This window comes from Heterodontus francisci, chromosome 27 (genome assembly GCF_036365525.1).
Source record: "Heterodontus francisci isolate sHetFra1 chromosome 27, sHetFra1.hap1, whole genome shotgun sequence".
NCBI lineage: Eukaryota > Metazoa > Chordata > Chondrichthyes > Heterodontiformes > Heterodontidae > Heterodontus > Heterodontus francisci.
Genome location: NC_090397.1, coordinates 45,306,927 through 45,327,955, shown reverse-complemented (window position 1 = coordinate 45,327,955; position 21,029 = coordinate 45,306,927). Strand labels below are relative to the sequence as shown.

The 21,029-nt window shown below is 40.2% G+C and overlaps 1 protein-coding gene across 2 annotated transcripts; it reads right to left on the bottom strand.

The window, feature by feature from the left end:
* Positions 1–107: 107 nt before the first annotated feature.
* On the bottom strand, positions 108–19,387 carry armc10 (armadillo repeat containing 10). Of its 2 annotated transcripts, XM_068059251.1 has the most exons (6): positions 18,589–19,382; positions 13,891–14,036; positions 13,422–13,556; positions 8,881–9,057; positions 6,094–6,165; positions 108–1,913 (listed from the first exon to the last, which is right to left on the bottom strand). In XM_068059251.1, exons 1-6 carry the CDS (start codon positions 18,815–18,817, stop codon positions 1,653–1,655), a joined length of 1,020 nt encoding a protein of 339 aa, XP_067915352.1. In that variant the 5' UTR covers positions 18,818–19,382; the 3' UTR covers positions 108–1,652. The 2 variants fall into 2 exon arrangements, with proteins under 2 accessions (XP_067915352.1, XP_067915353.1); XM_068059252.1 differs by lacking the exon at positions 8,881–9,057 and having other exon boundaries at positions 18,589–19,387.
* Positions 19,388–21,029: the final 1,642 nt, after the last annotated feature.

The window sequence follows — 21,029 nt, the reverse complement described above, 5'->3', positions numbered from 1 at the left end:
TCCAACATAATGATAGGCAAATGGATTCTCGTCCAAAGGTTGAATATTAAGCTTCAATCTGTCTCCACTATTGCAAATAAAAATATTTGACTCAGTCATGTCTGAAAAATCTTTAATCTTGTTTACTATATGTTGTCCAATTTTAACTACACAAAAAAAAAGCAAGAATTCAGGTTACAGCCTTAATGCTAAAATTCAAATAACACTTTCACTTCTAAATCTGTTTCATTAAGTGCCCTTCCTTGCCTGGAAGCACTTGGGCACCTCTCCAGTCAGGTAGTGTCTTTACTTCTTGTGGTTTTAATACTTGAATTTATATGTCAAAATGTGAAAGAAGCTTTTAAGCAATAGGAATTGGTTTTACATTCTCTGTCAAATTGTACATAATTTTTCTCTGTTCTTGTAGGGATCCAATGGCATGCATCATTGCACCGTCAGTCATCTTCACTTTACAAAGGAAATATGGTTTCACTAGTTCGTTTGCCTGGACAGCCTGGCTAAAACTTAAATCCAATTCAGGGAACTATACAGGCAAGTCACTTAAGTGTCTTTACAGGTTAATTCAATTATCATCACTTCTAGCTTCCCACATCAACAACAGAAGGAGGGCAGTGTTGCAGCTTAAATAATTAGACAAAAAATTACTGCATAATCAATCATATTACATCAGTTTACAGTGATTCATAATATTTCTGCAATCCTGGTCAATCTCTATACACATTTTGAAGTATTAAAATGATTTTCAACCAATATATACATAATGGATTTTTAACCTCTTTATACAATTAGTTTTTTGGGGGATTAATGCCTCCAATAAGACTCTGTATTTAAGATAATAAAACAGAAAATGCTGGAAATACTCAGATCTGGCAGTATCTGTGGAGAGAGAAACAGAGTTAACGTTTTGTGACCTTTCATCATGATGAAAAGGTCACTGACCTGAAGCATTAACGCTGTTTCTCTCTCCATAAATGCTGCCAGATCTGCTGTGTATTTCCAGAACTTTATGTTTTTCTTTCAGCTTTCCAGAATCCGCAGTATTTTGCTTTTATATTACTCTGTAGTTAAGACCCCAATAGTCCTCTACAAATATGATAACAGCATAAACAGCATTGGCACAGGAACAATTTGCGTGAGTACTGGAAATAGCTCCTCCTTTAGCATTACCAAAAACAAAATATACACACTGAATAAAACTTGATTAGATTAGAGATACAGCACTGAAACAGGCCCTTCGGCCCACCGAGTCTGTGCCGACCGTCAACCACCCATTGAGACTAATCCTACACTAATCCCATATTCCCACCAAACATCCCCACCTGTCCCTATATTTCCCTACCACCTACCTATACTAGTGACAATTTATAATGGCCAATTTACCTATCAACCTGCAAGTCTTTTTGGCTTGTGGGAGGAAACCGGAGCACCCGGAGAAAACCCACGCAGACACAGGGAGAACTTGCAAACTCCACACAGGCAGTACCCGGAATTGAACCTGGGTTGCTGGAGCTGTGAGGCTGCAGTGCTAACCACTGCACCGCCCTTGGTTTGCTAAATTGCTGTAACACTTGAGTATTTATATTCAAATTGATACATTTAGTTTATCTAGTCATTAAAAAAAGAATTACTTAGTAAATAATGAAAACAGATATCTAAGACCGTTTGGTAATGATTCTAGCAACTTGTTGTTTCACTTCATTATCTTGGTACAACATGAGCGTTGAAACTTTATGAGAAAATGGTGTTGGATTGCCAAATAGTACAGAATGGAGAGATTTCACATCATATTCATACCGAACAGAGTCCAGCAACAGATTCAAATTTTCCTTCAGATTTGCCACAAATATCAGCAGTCGTAGAAGAACTTCTTTGTTTACACAGCTGTCAAACAACAAAAGGAACGACAATGGTGCCTGGAACAAAGTGTAAACGAGTTCACAGCATAGTTTATAAATCACATTTTAAAATAAGGGTACAATTAAACCCTGAGAATTCTTATCAAGGTGAAATCTTGATATTAGACATATCTGTATATTTCCTCTTAGTATAAAAACATGCTAATTTTTTTTATTACTAATTTTATACATGACACGAGTCATTGAAATGATTTTGCATTTAACGCAAAAAGACGTACAAAATGACAACAGGTTACATATATTATAAAAGGCAGAGTTATGAAATGTTTATTTCAATGTTTTTATTTTACAGTGCCAATTAGTACCTATGATCAAAGGTTAAATATATAACTTCCAACCAAGAACCTAAATTCACAAACAAATAGGAAGACTTAGGTGGATTCCACAAGTTAAAACACTGACCCTTCATCTCTTGACACTTGCATTGGGAATGTCCTCTTTGGGACATCTGTAAATGTCCCAAACAGAAGTCATTTCAGCAGCTAGTCTTTTCTAGACTGCTTACAAACATACAAATTAGGAGCAGGCATAGGTAGGCCATTCAGCCCCTTCGAGCCTGCTCCACCATTTATTAAGATCATGATTCATCTGATTGTGGCCTCAACTCCACTTTCCCACCTACCCCCGCTACCCTTTGACTCCTTTGTCAGTCAAGAATTTATCTACCTCTGCCTTAAAAATATTCAATGACCCTGCCTCTGCTGCTCTCTGGGGAAGAGAGTTCCAAAGACTCTCAACCCTCTGAGAAAAAAAAAAGTTCTCCTCATCTCAAGTCTTAAATGGGTGACCCCTTATTTTTAAACTGTGTCCCCTAGTTCTAGTCTCTCCCACAAGGGGAAAAACATCCTTTCAGCATCTGCCTTGTCAAGCTTGTGGTCAGGGAACCATGTTCCAGCATTTAATAACCATAATAACTGGCAATCTTACTCAGAACAACCAGAACAGGTGTGGCTTAAGGATAAGTTGTGGAGACTGAGATTAGGATACATTGTTGGTTCAGTTTAAAGGGAGCTGTAGCCTACATCTGATCCATTTAAACCAAGGCTATTTCTTATATATATATATATATATATATCTCTATCTATCCAAAATGTATCAGGTCACGACCTAATACGTTAACTCTGTTTCTCTCTCCACAGATGCTGCCTGACCTGCTGAGTATTTCTAGCATTTTCTGTTTTTGTTTGCAATTTCCAGCATCCGTAGTATTTCACGTTTGTATTAGCCTATTCTATTGAATTCCTATTTTATTGGCAACAATATCGAAGAAGTTTTTTTTTAGGTGAAGCCCATTACAAATATACTGCAAGATTCCTGAAATTGGGACCTCTCTGGTTCCAGCTGCCTTGTTATTTATGGCAGCTGATGCCAAACCACAGCTGTATTTAATTAACTTTTTTGGGAAAGCCCTGACACCATGAAGCAACATTCATAACATGCCTCAAATTTTGGAGGGAACCATCCCACATATATGTGGGTGTGGGTAGACACACACGCACACAGAATTTCATGATAAAATGCATTACTGAGATTCAGTGGAAGTCAGAACACCAATGCACATGTGGCCAATATTACCAGGCCCAAACTGGAACAGTCGGTCAACCCATAATAATTGTGTTAGGATGGTTAATTTCCCACCAAAACTTGCAACTCTCGCTAAAGCCCAAGTGTGTTCCAGACTTGAAATTATTCTCATATCTAGATAGACTTAACTAACATCTATCTCTCTTGAACCTCTGGACAGGATATAACAAAAAGCCCAGCATCTAAGAGTGGATCCTTCACTCAACTCTAGTCTCCAAGTTCTCTCCTTGACCATTGCATGTTTCTTTCTCAATTTAACCAATGCTACTTTGATTTTAACACAAAGGTGCTGTGAGGAAGAAAAATACAGAAGCTTAGTGTATTTGAAACAGAATGAAGCAAAGAAAGTTCAGAGCAGTAACAACCATAGTTTGGGTGATAGGGGAGGGGTGGAGGAAGAATTAGAAACATCACACCCACACAAAATCACTAAAAAATGCCTTCAACATTGAACTGGGGATTGGGTGAGGGAGAGAGGGAATTAGACAGGCAGGGAGTGAAAGAGGGGGACTGGGGAATGAGGTGGTTTTGGGGCCCAGTGTTCCCTGCAGAGCTGGGAGGCAGTGGTTTCCCATCTTCAACTACCAGTTCTTACACAACAGCAGGTGCACAAAACTACAAGCAAAAAAAATACTCAACCACAGGAGACCCAACTTTTCTAGGTATTTTAAAAAAATTCTTCATGGGGTGTGCGTATCGCTGGCAAGTCCAGCATTTGTTGCCCATCCCTAATTGCCCTGCTAGGCCATTTCAGAGGTCAATTAAGAGTCAACCACATTGCTGTGGGTCTGGAGTCACACGTAGTCAGACCAGGTAAGGACAGCAGATTTCCTTGCCTAAAGGACATTAGTGAACCAGATGGGTTTTTATGACAATCGGATAGTTTCATGGCACCATTACTGAGGCTAGCTTTCAATTCCAGATTTTTTTTATTAATTGAATTTATGAATTGAATTTTACTTCCACCAGCTGCCGTGGTGGGATTTAAACCCATGTCCCCAGGGCATTAGCCTAGGTCACTAGACCAGTGCCATTACCACTACGCCACCAACAAATGTCATATGATCAAACCACCAGGAATGCCTCTAATCAATATTTGGCAACCCTACTCACTGCAGGCATACCTCTTTGCCAAAACTCCTACACAATCATCTGCATTAAGCAGCTGGTATCTGAAAATGGACTTTGATGTCTTGCACATCGTAAGCTCTTCTGCTAAGGTACTTCCACCATGCTGAAGACAGATGTCCATCAAATATACAAATTCTGACATAAAAGCAAAATACTGCGGATGCTGGAAATCTGAAACAAAAACAAGAAATGCTGGATTCACTCAGCAGGTCTGGCAGCATCTGTGGAAAGAGAAGCAGAGTTAACGTTTCGGGTCAGTGACCCTTCTTCGGAACTGACAAATATTAGAAAAGTCACAGATTATAAACAAGTGAGGTGGGGGTTGGGCAAGAGATAACAAAGGAGAAGGTGCAGATTGGACCAGGCCACATAGCTGACCAAAAGGTCACGGAGCAAAGGCAATGCTAGGTCAGCTATGTGGCCTGGTCCAATCTGCACCTTCTCCTTTGTTATCTCTTGCCCAACCCCCACCTCACTTGTTTATAATCTGTGACTTTTCTAATATTTGTCAGTTCCGAAGAAGGGTCACTGACCCGAAACGTTAACTCTGCTTCTCTTTCCACAGATGCTGCCAGACCTGCTGAGTGAATCCAGCATTTCTTGTTTTTGATACAAATTCTGACACTTGGGCTGACAGCTGCTAGAAGGCATCAGCAGCAGACTGGGTATGATAACACTCATGTTCAGGATTCAATGCCTACCATGACTGGGTTGCAGAGAGGCAAGCAGCTATTGTCAAAGTCCTGCATTCCAACTATTTGACAGGATATGCTGTTTGAGGAGGATAATGGCATTGCACTCACATTTTATATGCAAGCTTCAGGATGTTTACTGGCATATACTTGTTAGTTAGCTGGTTTAAACTGGTTAATAACCATCAGTAAACTTGTGCACACTTAGAGGTTCCTACACCATGGTTGTCACCCACCTGCCCCTGAACTCTGCACACAGGTAAGTGAAGAAAAGGCACACTCTACTGAGTAACAGAAACCGTACTATGTGGCTTTCTCAGAAGACTCTGGGTTTCCACATATACTAACCACCTGGAAAATCAAAAAGAAACAGTGGTGCTAAATCCTACACTTACATGAGAAGGACAATTTTCAGTTTCTCATGCTTCATTTCCAGTACACTTCGCTATCAGTGCCAATCACCTGGGATACCAAATCAATATCGGCATTGTGGCATGAACTCAAATCCACATTGGTTGCAAGGCTGCCTAAAACTGCACTGGGCATCTGCTCAAACTTTCTTGAAATCCTGATCTTCACCCCACCAAACCTGAAACAATGTGATAACATAACTGGATAACTTAAGTGACAATTGTTCAGAACAAAGCAAGACATTAGTGATGACAATAAATATTAGACAAGTTGTAAAAGATTTCCATTCCAGTATCCTATTAAAATCAATTATTCAAGTGCAAAATAGCTCCAATTAATAGCATCAGCTTATATCTTACCTGAGCACAAAGAAGTTCATGAGTTAAGTCTGGGTTTGCAGACAAATTTACCAGGACTTTTAATACCTGAACCTGTTTTTTAAACAAATAAAAATCTGTTAAAAGGACAGTTTATCTAAATTCAACTTAGATCCCCTATCCATCATCTCTCCTAATGGCTAGGGTCTAGTTCATCAGGCAATTTGCCATTTTCCATGTGTGAGCTTTCAGCAAGTGACAGGCTATCTGAATTGAAGGAACATCATAACCAAGCTGAATTTTGACTTCAAAATTTCAGCTTTCCAACTACTCCTGCTATCTAAACTGGAACCCTGACTGATGCTATGACCAGTCCTTGCATCTCTATCATAATCCCAGCTGAGCTAGGCCAGCACCAGATACCAAGCCTGTGATGTTCCTGGTCTGTATGGTTAAACTACAAGAAAAACTATGCCTTCGACAGCACATTCCAGACCCACGACCTCTGCCACCTAGAAGGACAAGGGCAGCAAATGCATGGGAACACCACCACCTGCAAGTTCCCCTCCAAGTCACAGACCATCCTGACTTGGAACTATATCACTGTTCCTTCACTGTCACTGGGTCAAAATCCTGGAACTCCCTTCCTAACAGCACAGTGGGTGTACCTACACCATACGGACTGCAGTAGTTCAAGGAGGCAGCTCACCACCACCTTCTCGAGGGCAATTAGGGATGGGCAATAAATGCTGGCCTAGCCAGCGATGCCCACATCCTATGAAAGAATAAAAAAAGTTACTAATCATCGGGGGCGCTCAGCTTACAATGAAACCAAAATATATTCATCTAAATTTACATAATTATGCTGTCATCAAGCACTTGCTTTGTCATGCATGAATCTTTGATATCTGTACCCATTTTAAAGTTATACATTCTGTCCTTATTTTAATATAATTTGATTATATATTGCCATTTACAGTTAAATAGCAAAGTTTTACAGCAATCTAGAAGCACAGACGTTTATCAGGAGCATTCCTTCAAAAAGTACACCGACTGGTAGAAATTTGTTTTCAGAAATACCAGACAGCTACTGTATTTTTCTTTAAATTAACATTGAACTTTATTGTCATCATCAAGTTAAAAGGAGGTCAGTACTGAGGAATAGAATTATTGCTCTTTCAGACATCCCAGGTCAACATCAAGTACTCCAAGGTCAGGTCTAGGGCAGATAGATGGAGAATTATGCCCTCTCTGATACAAACAGTCCTATCTGCTCTTCAGAATGTGCCTCACTAGAAAAAGATCACCCCTACTGCTCCAGATTGACTTTGTTTCCCATTTGCACACCAGCCATCCTGTTGTCCTTGATGCCAAATTAGGACAGTTTTGCGCTATAGCCCTAGGCTCACTAGGAAGTCCAGGCTCAATCTGAACTTGTTACCAAGGTGAAAGGTCATTTTTCAATTTACCGCATCAATCTGTTTGTCCTTTCTATCAATTCTAATAAGGTGCTGTACACTGCCATTCTGATGGAGGATACATTGCATTCTACTTAATCCATCACTCTGATGGCAGGTGGAATTCAGATTGATTTGCACAATATGGATTGTAACGTAGAGGAACACAGATTTAAAATGTGCATAACTAGAAGTCTCAAACAATGGTTGTCAGGCACTACTGAAATGGCTGCAGCCCTAAGGCCAAGAACTCATCTTGCTGGCACAAGGCAGGGCTTTCCTTCAAAGGGTCAAGAAGCAACCTGGCAACAGTTGGATGGGGCTAAACACTGCCTGAAATTGGGGCAAGGTGATTACATTCTGCCTGGAACCACACCGGGTAATTATGAGCACAGGAGGAACCACAATTATAATTATGAGCACAAAACCTTGAGGTGTAATTTTATTCAGTTCATTCAAAGTTCTAACTCCTGAAGAGCAGATAGGACTGTTTGTATCACCATTTATGCAAAATCATATGTATAGGATCACAGTTTCTCAGATATGGGTGCAGATGAAGGTCTCAAAGCCAAATGTGGGCTCCAACCATCACTAAAGAATATGCCTGGAATACTCTATATCTTTTATTAAGGAAGAGGGAAAACAAAATTACCAGGGTCCTCACTCCTGATCACTATCAGGTTATTCCCCCACTGGAAATGATTCCCACCAGAATTGAACAGCCTGAAAATATTATCAAGACTCAAACATAATCCATGGCTAGAATATCAAAAAGCTATTGGTATAGAGAATGGTACCCAAACTGGGAACATAGCTATTTAATGCATGGTGAAAATTTTGAATGCACTCTGTCTCCCACAGTGACTGTGGCACCTAGAATACTCAATGTGCTGGAGGTTACAAGAATACCATTTCACTTTGGAAGATAAGGCCCATCAAACCCAAAAGAGAAGGCTTTCATCCTGCCAGATATAAATATCTCTCGAATATTTTTGGCTAATCATAACCCAGTGGGCACAAGAATACAGCATAAAAAAACCCTTTAAATATTCTTATGCAGCCTCATTGACAGAGGCCACAGGATGGTGTGTGTTAAAATGGATAAGTTTAATTAAGTGCATTGGATGTCTAGGAGTGACCTTCTGAAGGCAAAAATTGAGGATTGTTACTCAGGCACAGTAACAGTATCTTTATTCTGTATTTGGCCATGTTATTCTTGAGTGCCAAGAGTGGAAGAATGCTACAGTCTGCCTTTCATCTTGTTAAATCTCCTACACCACTTAAAATGTACTAATTATAATTAATACTGTTCCTTAGAATACATCATGCTTATTTTATGAAAGCCAAAATTGTTGCAGTCAGCAAGTCATACCTTTATGCTTTCAGTTCCTGCTCCCAGCAGCTTAAGAAAGTGAGGAATGGAATTGATCATTGTGAGATGATAATCATTGGTAACAGAGATGTTAGTCAGCACTCGGAGGCCAGCTACTTGCAACTCAGAGTTTAACGTCGTGGTTTCTAGGATCTCCAATATTTGAGGGATCCAAATCTATAAAAATGTTTTTTTAAAGAAAAAAACTATTTAAGGAAACCTTTGTACAACTGTCACTAGCTAAAGTGCATGATGTAATCAACTTTCTATAATCCACACAAGTAGGTAAAGCTCGCATCTGAATTCTTACCTGGGTTAAGTCCATTTAACTGGGCAACATATAGTTAAATTTCAAGACCTAATTTCTCAAAATAATGCGAGTATACAGCACAAAACTCCCTTTATGTACATATTAAATATTCAGCTTCACTGACAGACCACAGGATGACTTGTTTGGAAATGGCTAAGGTCATACTGGTGTGGCAGGAGAAAGGGACCTTTAATATTGTTTAGTGTAAACTAAAAATCCAACACAGTAAAATATTTAACACTATAATTGTACTGTTATAATAAATCATAAATACAGTACATCTGAAATTGAGTTGTTACTTATTGTAATTCTTCCAGATTCTAAGCAACCTACCCTTACCACTTGGAATACCTAAATCAGTGGTGGTACAGAGCTGATGTAAAGCAGGAATTTTTCTAATCTCCTTGAGTTTAAAGCATCATTAAAAAAACATAGCCTTGGACCTCCCTAAAAAGCATGTAAATACATCCCATGATGTGATACTAAGCCACAAAGACCAGGCGGGCCCCTAATGGAAGAGGAAAATTGAAAACAGCAAAAAAGAAAGTGTTTGAGTTTTAGGTGGGGGCCCAGACTGCTGTTTAAATAAATGCTTTTCTCTGAAAATATGAGTTTTCTGGTAGTTTAGTGATTCTTAAGCAGGATTTCCCTCCCCTTGGTGTTATGAAGTTTGGGTAGCTGTTCAACTGTAAGCAACAGACGGCAAAACTTAAAACTCGTCTAAAAAACACCAACAAGCCCTGGAACATATAAAATTCTTTTAACTTGATAAGAGTGGCATCAGCTGCAAATGTACAATTCTCACATTAACAATGGTCTTAACTGAGCCAACAACCTCTGTAGTGTCAGCAGTAAGTAGCTCTTCGTCAGAGGCAATTTATATTCTTGACATCTGAAAAGTTGGCCAAACTTACACTATGGCCAACATTCCCACTCCTGATTCCAATTCCAGACCACTGCTGAAACTAAACATACTTAAGCACTGTGTGTAAGAGAAATGACCTTAAAATTTGTGTTTTAAACCACTGCAACCAAGTTTGGCAAAACTGCTCTGGGAAAACAATAGTTAAAGCCAAGCATTTTATGCAGTTCAGACAGGCACTTTTAGAACTAAAGCCATAGCTAGCAGCTGGCTTCAATTAATGATTGTAGCTGATAATCCTAGGTTGTCAAGGTTACATGCCCAGCAATAACTAGATAGAGTAACTCATGCATTAAAATAAACAGTATTTGGGAGTGACCTAAAGGAAAGGCAATATTATGTGGTAGTGTCTGGTTAATGGGCAAAGTTAAAAGAATTCAACAGCTAACGAGCGAATGTTTTTGTTGAATAATTAAAATTTCTTCATTATAAGTGCTTAACACCTAAAATGATTACTTGTGATAAAATAGTCATCTTGATTGGTCACTTTGAAATAGATGGAGAAGTGTGTTCAAGAGAAAAAAAAAACAAACACCAGCAGAAGTACCCAATAAATCAGGGAATCCAAGTTAAACCAAGGATATGTACCTTTATCTACTGAACCCACAGAGGGAGACTCACTTAAAAACATTGACAACTTCTGCAGGGCTGACCTTGTGGAGTGCTTTAGTTTCACTTACAAATGAACTTTCAAGCTGTTAACGGACTATTGTTTTGGTTCATTCACCATGATATTTCTGCAGTCATCGATCTATTTAATTGAACCCTCATCCCGAGTGAAACCTTTCTTCCCTGTTATTGGTCAATCCCCTGATCCTCCATAAATTTGAGGTTATTCAAAACTCTGCTGCCAGTATCCTAACTCACACCGTCTCATTCACCAGTCACCCCAGTGTTAGCTGATCTATATTGTCAACGCTTTGATTTTAAAATTCTCATCCTTGTTTTAATTCCCTCCATGTCCTCGCCCCTCCCTATCCCTGTAACCTCCCTCCAGCCCTACAACCCTCCAAGATCTCTGCACTCTTCCATGCCCAATTTTCATTGCTCAATCTTTGGCAGGTTATATATTTAGCTGTCTAGACCCTAAGCACTGGGATTCCCTCCCTAAACCTCTCTGCCTCTCTCCTCCTTTAAGAAGCTCCTTAAAACTTATGTATCCTAAATTGCTACATACCCAGGTCTCTGTAACCGGAATTTTCCATGTTCATTCACATATACATTTTGGTTGCCACTCGGACCCGAGCCCATCACTTTGAATTCCACTTTATCCACTTTTTCTTTACCCTTCCTGGAGCCCTATCTCCTATTGTCATACCTCCTTTCATTTCTTCTCCCTCAGGTATTCTGCCTTCCCAAATCCCTATCCCGACCCTTCAGTATTCCTGGACTTTCCTACTCTCCTGGCGCTGTCCCAGGCTTTATGGTGGACAGTGCACTGGAGAACTCCAGTACTCTACTGCATGGTGGTAGGATATTTCAGGTCTGCAACTGGGCATATGGCGTCTAATCAGTTTATCCAATGTGGCTGAGAGCAGCAGAGCAGAGACAGACACTTTCTACAGGATTAAGGAGAAACTTGGAGATAAGTCACCCACAACTGCTTATATGCACTTCCTGGCAGTTGGCTGAACAGCAGAATTGAGAAACATGGGAGCAGATTTACAGCTCTTGCTGTCCTTTAGGAAAGTGTTACGACCAGGTGAGAAAGAGGTCTAGGGTTCCCTTTCAGCCTTCACCTGGTCTTACTGTAACAGGGTTACAATTTTAAGCACATCGTGTTTTTAGCTCCCCCTTGGTGAATCCTTGTTCACCACTTTCCAATTATAAGGCAAAGAAACCAGCACAAAACAGGTCTTCTTAGGTTTAAAGAAGATTGAAATTTATTATACTCTAACTCAGTTGCCGCCTATGGATACACGACACACCCACGCTAGTATGCATGCACGATACACACATGCAGATAGAGACAGAAAGAAAACAAGAAATAAAGTGGAAAAGTTTGAGGCAATATCGGAGGAGGTTTTTTGTGTTACGGTTCTTCGAGCTCACTGTAGTGTCCTTGATGGTAGGTAAATCTTGCTTTTTGTTGGGCCCAGTAATCTTCTTCAATCTTGTTCACTGTAGGAGACTTTTCTGTCTTGGGGTTCATGTGTCTTAAGTGGATTTGGAGTTCTGTGAGAAAGAGATGGGAGCAGGCAGACAGACAGGAGGTCTTCTTCGGTCCAGGAGCATTCTGCTTTCTGCAGGCTCTCTATTCAAACTGTACAATTCAGAAACCCCCAGGTTGCCAAGCCGGTTTGTCATGTGACTAACTGGTCTGACCATGTCTTGACTCTGTATTGCATCATCTTAGCAGGGAATGAAATGCGCTTCCTTGCTTTCAATGTCTGTTAGAATGTAAATGTTTTTTTTCCAGCCAAGGTCTAGCAGTCCTTGTAACAGGCTTTCTTTTCCCAGCAGCAATTAGAAATTTAACGTCCATGTGGCAAAATGAATATACCTCATTCTTGGCAAGTGGGGGCCTGCATGACAAAAGGTATGCACAAGGATGTACTTACTTATGTAACTTTTCTATTTAATCCAATGTCAGACTGTTCATGAATATTTTAAATGACACTAGTAATCCAGATTTATATGGAGTATAACTGTAAACTCTTCCTTTGAATATGTTTCAGCCACTTAATCTGGCCACTTGCAGTACCAAATTTATTCACGAATTGGATTAATTTTAAAGGCTCCCAAGCCAAATAACAGATGTAAAAACTGAGTGCCTATATGCTGGCCACTTTCTAAATATTTTGGAGTTAGTGTTAGCTTGACTCCATTGGTAGCATTTTTGAATGACAACGTTCAGGCTCTATTATGTCATGATCACATAATCCAGGCTGATAATTTAGTGCAGTAGGAGGGAGTGCGGAGTTGTCAGAGGTGCTGTCTTTCAAATGCCATGTTAAACACCATTTGCCTGCTCCAATGGACGTAAAAGATCTCATGGCAGTGACTTCTTCCAGTGTCCTGGCCAACACTTCTCCATCAACCAACATCATCTAAAGAAGATTATGTAAAGACTTGTTGATTTGCTGTGTGAGACCTTATATGCAAATTGGGCTGCCACATCTACCTATGTAAAAAATGATTGCACTTCAAGAGTAATCCTTTGGTTGTAAAGCATTTTGGGACATCAATGGAAGGTGAAAGGCACTACAGTGTGCATTGGGATACAGAAATGAGGAAGCAGTTCTACTGTTGAGCTACCACATTGCAAGAGTTGATTTTTCTAGCTAAAACACAGTAATGTCTCATTACCTTCAGCTCTTCTTGGTTGGCAATATTCATGGAGAGATTATTCAGGACATTCATTGCTTTAACTTTGACTGATGTGACTTCATCAAACAAGCAATTTGCTATGACACTGTGACCACCTAGGTTGCGAATAAGATTCTGAAAATATAAAGGCAGCAGTCAATTTAAGAATTCTTACATTATAATTTTAGGAAAACCAATGTAGCCTTTGTTGTCTAATGTAATATTAAAAAAACAAACATGTCAAATGTCATGAAGTTCACATCAGCTCAAAGAAATATTATGAATTGTGTTCGTGCAGATGGAAAATTTCAAAAAAATCTGGTATTCCAAGAAGAAACATGTACACCAAGTACAGGTATAGGATTGTAACAACTTTGTTTTTTTGTTTACCCTCTTCATATCAGAACTGATCCTTTCAAATTTGTTTCACTTTAAAAAAAAAATGGCTAGCAAATGTAATTGGGTTTACCTGATTTACAGTGAATGCAGCACTGTTACCCACAGTCACCAGCGCAAGTTCTCGAGTGGAAGCATCAGAAGTCCCCTGAAGTAGGCCCAGAACCACCTGTAGATGTTGCTGTTCCAGAGCATTCGGAGACTTTGCAAGCACAAACCCTGGGAGGAGAGGGGGAAAACAACACATCAATGCTTTTAAAACAAAAATCCTTCAATCAGTTCCTCATTGTCTTTTACTGCTGGCAAGAGTTATTCTCAATTTTTGGATAAGAATGTAAAAAAAAAAACAGGCTTTTATCAAAAGTAGATGAGGGTCAAAAAAACTACTTAAACCAAATACAATGCAATGGACATTTTAGGAAAGAATTGACCTAATGACCCAATGGTTAACTTTCTGGGTATTCTACCGCATTTAGCCGATAAACTCCAAGCTGATTAATACACCTGGAAGGGACAAGACAGAAAATGAAAGGTGGTTAAAGAAACAGTTCAACAACGAGTCCACTCAGCCTCTTTGCAGCTTTTATTTGAAAGACCAGGATGTGAGTAATAGAAATGGCCCAGAATTTGCTGAAAACTTGTGCTACAGTAATGATGTATCCATGGTTCTAGCACAGAGATTTCAGGAAATTGTGGCGTGAATGACTGTGCTACACACCATAATTTCCTGGTAATTTTGCACTCCGTTACCTCTCACTGAAAACACCTATGAGGTAATTATAATAGCTCTGCCCTTATTACAATCAATGGCGGTGATGAATAAGACACTCTTCATGCCGATGCCACTAATACTGAAAAATATTGGAGCTGGAGATCTCGCAGCGGCATGATTTATGAACTTGAATTTAAGGAAGCAGGTTGTTTTATTTCCCAAGTTTACGGGTCTTTGAGGAACTTGGCATAAGTCACAGAAATTCTTGACTATTGACACAAATTCCCAATTAATGAACATTACTGGGAAACAATCTAAGCAATCCATATTTTTCTCTGAACATAAAGTTGATGATTTGGGAAGCAACCTGGTCCTTTGACAGATATATTCATGTCTCCTGACTCCATGAATCCAAGAAATATCCTGATCACAGACAGTCACTTTAATACTAGTGGCCACTTAAAGCCCTGCCCTTAAAGAGACCGTAGCCATTTGTTACGCAACCCAAAGAGCAGGTGAAGATAGTTGCAATTAAAAGTCTGCACAAATAAATAATTGCTTTCATTATAGTTTTAGGAGTCTGATAATTTACATCTCAATGATGTGCATCCAATTTCAAGAAAGCAATACATGAGCATATGTAATGCCTAAATGAATACAAGTATAAAATTAGTAAATTTATCTCTTCAAAATATTATCCATAACTAAATTTAAGTGGTATATTTATAATTTCTCTAGCTGCAAACAAAAGAGTCTGGAACTAAATTAGCAGTAATTGATAAAAACTAGTAAAGGTAAATTAGCATTCCATCTAACAAAGCCTGTGCAGCAAGCAGCTATACACAAGACAACTCGCCCGTCCCTTAATTCCTCCTCCAGTCAAGTGCTGGAGCGAGAAGAGTTCAGCAGCGTCTGACAGCCCAGCGAGTCACCAATCAAGTGATAACTTCCACCTAAAATCAGACTGCTAACTGCTTGATATTGGGAGCCCTACTCTATCCTCAATATGCCAGAAGATTTTAAAACCAGCTCGATAAACAAATAACCTTACTTAATTTAATCTCATTTTATAATGTATTTTGTAGCATTGGTTTTGAGTCAAGGTAAATTGTACTGCTGGCAGGGGGATCGATACATTTGGCCATTGGTTGGGGCACCTCTGATTTGCTACTAACTTGCTTTAGAGCATTCTGATTAGATCTCCAACAAGTTTTGGCATAAATTCATTACTGGAGAATTGGTGGGGGTGGGGGACAAAATAGACTAACATATGCCATCTGTTGTCATTATTGTCATTGCAGCAAATTCCAGGCCATTAATAAACAGTAAGAAGGTACTGGTTTGATCTTGCCATTTGTACGAACCAGAAAGTTTGGTCCAGATTTTTCTGTCAAAAAGAACAGTGTTGCAAATAGCACTCACCCCCGTTCTTTATGTACAAATAGTACAGCAACTTCAGGAGAGGGACAGATGTGAGATTAAACTGAAAAATCCAAAAGCTGCTTTGAGTTGCAACTCTCTGCTGTCAGCTTTGTGAAAATGGCAACTCGTTGTTTGGTTCACCTTTGAAATGCACTGAACAGTGTGAAATTGCTGTAGATACAACATAAACTCACCACAGATGTTTAAGTCTTGTCCATTCCAATCTAAGCATCCTTTTAACACGAGTGTTAATTACAACCAACCAACCTTTTGATATTGAAATTCATTCCTATTACAAGTCATTCCTTCAGGTTTTAATTGTTGTTGGGAGATTTTTTTAAGGATATACACAGTTGGTTGCGCTGTTCGCTCAGCTTCCTGATGTCTGGTTTCTCTCGCTGCACCATTATCAGCTCACACATTCAGCAACTTGACATGCAGAAATTTTGAAAACCCAAACGTGCCAGGGCAAGTCTAATGGCAGACACGATTAGATGCCCTGGCACAGCACTATTTGGCCCATTATGTTAAAGAAAGCAGAGATTTCTGATATCCAATTTGTAGGATTACAAATGTTGAATGCTGTAGCAATATCTTAGACTGAATTAAGGACAAAGTATCTGTCTTACAAGAACTATAGAAAGAGAACTAGTGAAGACAAACTTTACTCTTTAATTATGTGAAGGAGGCTTACTTTGGAAAAGACCTATGAAATGCAGAAGTATCTAATTAAAGTATCTAATCATTTTATCAACAAACTGTTGATGGATGCACAGGATAAAACGAATCCAGTTTAAGTTCTTTCTTCCTCATCAGTTTTGTCTACTTGATAATTCTTTACTGAGGTATTATTTCAAAAGTGGCAGGACACCTTCCTGTACTGCAGCCAAAACCATTATTAGTTGTCAGCCTTGACAGAGAGGTCAGGAGGCTACTGAACTTTTTGCAGCAGCACAGAAATCCACCAATATCTATATTTGCACATCCAGCAGGGGTCACTGGATACCAGTTAAGAGCTGAAACCTTAGCGATTTTCTCCTCTTCCCCTCACTCAGTCTGAATTTAAAAACCAATTCCATTCCCCAAACAGAAAAGTGAAGCTATATTCAGTGCTCATTGCAGCAATGTATGGCACGGTCATTTCACGAATTAGCAACAGCCACTCCATCACAGGAGTTAGCGGAGTATGATGGGAGATGAGAAATGGTATAAAAACTGCACTACACCTTAATTCAGATTTAGAACTACAAAGCATAAATGGACTTATGCTTCACATCTAAATTTAGTTTCAGCTCCAATATTCTCAACAAAATACTGGATTACAGCTTCCAGAATTCCTCCTCTTTGCTAAAATATACAAATATCTGCCACTCAGGCGTTAATATAATGTAATCCATGCCTTCTTGCTTTTCAAGCATTGTTTTTATTTTACATTTACAAACTTTATATTAATCTGCACTTTATGTTAAATGTTTAGTTTGTACAACCTCTGCATTTCGTGGAATGTCTATTCATCAAATGTAATGAAAAAAAAACTGCACTGGGGTTGCAGAAATTACCTGCATATACTGAAGAACAAATTCCACAGCAGATAAAAGACTGCACAAGACTGTGTTTCAATCCACTGTATCTTCCCCAATGGCTGCCGAAAGTACTCAAGAGCACCAAGCATAAAATTGCTCGGTAGCCTTATATACTTTCCACAGCAACTAGGGGATAACATCCTTATGTGACTGTGAACATCATCTCTTCTTTCCCTCCTTGAGCTCTTTGCAGTGTTTAATGTGGCTGGCTACAGCATTCTCAATGTTCCTCTTTTCTTAAAAAATAGACCAATTATGTCTGGTTTTGAGGTTCTACTCCTACCTGTTGAAAGCAGGTAGCACATCTCCAGCAATGGCTTCTTTTCTCATATCTGCACCATGCAGTGATCTATATCTGCATACCCCAAACACGTTAATGTTTAAAACCTTCCGTGACTTTGCCCTAGCCCATTTCTGCAAGCCTCTTCCACCTAATAATCAATCACTCTTCCTCAATTTTCACCAGCACCCCGCCACACCCTTTGTGGTTGTCCCACCATTAGTGACAAAGCTTTGGCCCTGCTCTCTGGAACTTCTGGCCTAAATCCCTCTGTCTCTATTGCTCTTGACACTTTTAAAAAAAAAACTCTCGTAACACATCTTTCCGACCAAGCCTTTCGTCACCTTCCCTTACTTTTGCAGCAGGGCTCATCGACCACTGTTGTGACTTTTTCTACATTTAAGAGGTTATCTAAATGTGAGTTAGTTATCCCTCGCTATTGTGTAGAAGCAGGTTTAGTACCTTCATTCTGGCACCCAGAAAACCCTGTTGCCCTCATCTCTAACTAAGGACAAAAACAAAGATAATGCTGCTTCCTCCTCTGCTTGTTTCAAACCCAGTAGTACTGCCTTGTAAAGGGAATGTTGTAGACGAATGCAACAGGTCAGGATTCACTAGTTCAGATGCGAATATAGATGAATAATCTGCAGTGATTGAGGATCTGGCAGTATTTATGCCGCACTTTCCTTCAGGGGGTTTAATGGTGCATTATACTCAAAGGCCTGGTTTGGTGGGATGAATTCCTTCCACACTGTGTAATTCAGCTTCATTTACCCTGCTGAGTGTCTGCAATTCCTTGGTTATCAGCCGCCATCTTCAGGCCAGACACTCGGTGGACTAAATTCTGCTTCTCCGATTGACGGTGGCCGCCTCCTCGCCCCACCTGCTCCTCCTGGTGCCGGTTTAATGTTGTCAGTTTATACAGGGCGTAGAGTCCGCCAGCTCCCGCCAACAGCCCTCCGGCCAGCCTCAGAGCCCATCTCCCCTCATCGACAGCGCCCATTACAATCCCGGCCCACGCCTTGCGCCCAAACTACTGTCAAACACGCCGGCAACGGCCAACGAGAGAACATTTAATAGCACTTGGGCCTCAGCTGGATTTTCTGTCAGATGTGAAGTTTGAGGCGGCTGGGCTCCAGCCTGAGTGCGGATGCGGGAGAGAAGCGTCCAAGGCCAACTGAAATTGTATCCGGAGTTCAGACCCACACGAACTTGGCAGTTGAAGGTCTCAGCAGCTTCTTGAAAGTAGTCGCCATATTTTACCGCATTAACCGGTGATTTGGGCCCGACGAGAGGTTCAGTACCAGCCAGCTGAAGTTTTAGCCTCTGTGGCTCTTGGCGAACGCCACCGCCAGTACCCCTGTCTCTGGAGGAGTCGTTCCTCAATCCTTCGGTTTTATTAACGTAACAGTACAAAACTTTAACCTGTAAAATTACGTCAGCATTACAGACTCGCATAACTTGAAAGTCTCCGTTTTCAAACTTGACCAAAAGTACAGATTTTCACAATGAATGCAGTAGATACTGTTGGGCAATCTCAAACTCCTGTGCCATCTAAACCTAATTCCACATCTCAAAAGACCGAACTGCAGCCACCTGTAAATGGGAAACTAAAGTTTCACCTTCTAGAACTATGATGGAGACGAAATAAAGTTCTGTCTTTACAAAGGGTGATCAGAACGCAAATATAACTTACCATCTCGGGTCTCTTCAATGTCCTTGAGACGTGAACCAGTTTAGTTGCTCAATCTATACAGCAGGCAGAAAGTGGACAGTGAATAAATAAAATCACCTTGTCTTTATCCAAGATACATCTGACGCTTAGCATGCAAGCTTTGTTGCCAGCAATCAACATCCGTGATGTGATGATACGAGAAAGTTGAAAAATATTTAATTGAAATGATATTCACAATACGATATAATGTCCTATAATCAGGTATAACGATTGTCATTTTTGTAACCTTTTGAACTGTATCCCTGGATTGGAAAATTGCAAATGTCACTCTATTTTTAAGAAGGAAAGGAGAAATAAGGCAACTACAGACTTAAAAACTTAATACCAGTTGTGGAGAAGTTACCTGAACCTATCACCAGCAACAGAATAACTGAGCCCTTGGATAAGTAAGAGCTCAACATGGATTTGTGAAGCAAAAACAAGAAATGCTGGATTCACTCAGCAGGTCTGGCAGCATCTGTGGAAAGAGAAGCAGAGTTAACGTTTCGGGTCAGTGACCCTTCTTCGGAACTGACAAATATTAGAAAAGTCACAGATTATAAACAAGTGAGGTGGGGGTTGGGCAAGAGATAACAAAGGAGAAGGTGCAGATTGGACCAGGCCACATAGCAGACCAAAAGGTCACGGAGAAAAGGCAAACAATATGTTAATGGTGTGTTGAAAGACAAAGCATTAGTACAGATTAGGCGTGAATATACTGAATATTGAACAGCAGCATGTGCAAACCTGAAGAAAAACAACCTGAAAAAAACAGTGGGTAAGCAAACTGAACAAACTAAGATGAAATGAAATAAATGCAAAAAAAGATTGTAAAAAATGTAAAAAGGAATGTAAAAAAAAAGAAAAAATAACTAAAAATGAAAGTAAAGTGGGGGGCTGTCATGCTCTGAAATTATTGAACTCAATGTTCAGTCCGGCAGGCTGTAGTGTGCCTAATCGGTAGATGAGATTCTGTTCCTCGAGCTTGCGTTGATGTTCACTGGAACACTGCAGCAATCCCAGGACAGAGATGTGAGCATGAGAGCAGGGGGGAGTGTTGAAATGGCAAGCAACCGGAAGCTCAGGGTCCTGCTTGCGGACTGAGCGGAGATGTTCCGCAAAGCGGTCACCCAGTCTGCGCTTGGTCTCCCCAATGTAGAGGAGACCACACTGTGAGCAGCGAATACAGTATACTACATTGAAAGAAGTACAAGTAAATCGCTGCTTCACCTGAAAGGAGTGTTTGGGGCCTGGGATAGTGAGGAGAGAGGAGGTAAATGGGCAGGTATTACACCTCCTGCGATTGCAAGGGAAGGTGCCCTGGGACGGGGACGAGGTGGTGGGGGTAATGGAGGAGTGGACCAGGGTGTCGCGGAGGGAACGATCCCTTCGGAATGCTGACAGGGGAAGGGAGGGGAAGATGCGACTGGTAGTGGCATCACGGTTTCTTCAGGTTTGCACTTGCTGCTGTTCAATATTCAGTATATTCACACCTAATCTG